Source organism: Etheostoma spectabile, chromosome 19 (assembly GCF_008692095.1).
Source record: "Etheostoma spectabile isolate EspeVRDwgs_2016 chromosome 19, UIUC_Espe_1.0, whole genome shotgun sequence".
Classification (NCBI taxonomy): Eukaryota; Metazoa; Chordata; class Actinopteri; order Perciformes; family Percidae; genus Etheostoma; species Etheostoma spectabile.
This window is the reverse complement of record NC_045751.1, coordinates 11136723-11137140: the sequence shown is the minus strand read 5'-3', so window position 1 is coordinate 11137140 and position 418 is coordinate 11136723. Positions and strand designations below refer to the sequence as shown.

Here is a 418-nt window from a genome sequence, read left to right as displayed (position 1 = left end):
GTGTGTGTGTGTGTGTGTGTGTGTTGCTAACCCCCAGAGCAGATGACTCCAGGAGTAAACCAGCAGGAGGCGTCCTTCCTGGGTCCGTAGCCGCGAGGGAAGTGGATTTCTCGACCAAGGAAACGCACCATACCGGCTTCCATGTCGATCCTGTCAATCAATTCGACCAAGTTATTAATCCAACAATGAGACCTCCAGTAAAAGGCACACATCAGAACAAAATGCGAGTCAAACTACAGCATGAAAGATTTGTGTAGTTAGATTTTTCGAGAGGTGCACGTCAGGCTACGGCGTAGACGCAGAGGGGGTCTGCGGGGGTACGCAAAACCATAAAACAGCCAAAACCCTTGCGTTGTCCTCGGGTCAATCTGACCCGTTTCAAAGTGTTTTATATCAGAAAGATGGATTTCTTTCAACC

The 418-nt window shown here is 48.8% G+C and overlaps 1 protein-coding gene across 1 annotated transcript in view; it reads right to left on the bottom strand.

Annotated features, from left to right (window-relative positions):
* Nucleotides 1-418, bottom strand: part of gc2 (guanylyl cyclase 2) — an 18407-nt gene that overhangs the window by 11597 nt on the left and 6392 nt on the right. The window contains exon 9 of the mRNA XM_032499404.1: nt 32-150. Coding sequence (XP_032355295.1) covers nt 32-150 — 119 coding nt within the window. The remainder of the gene's footprint in view (nt 1-31; nt 151-418) is intronic.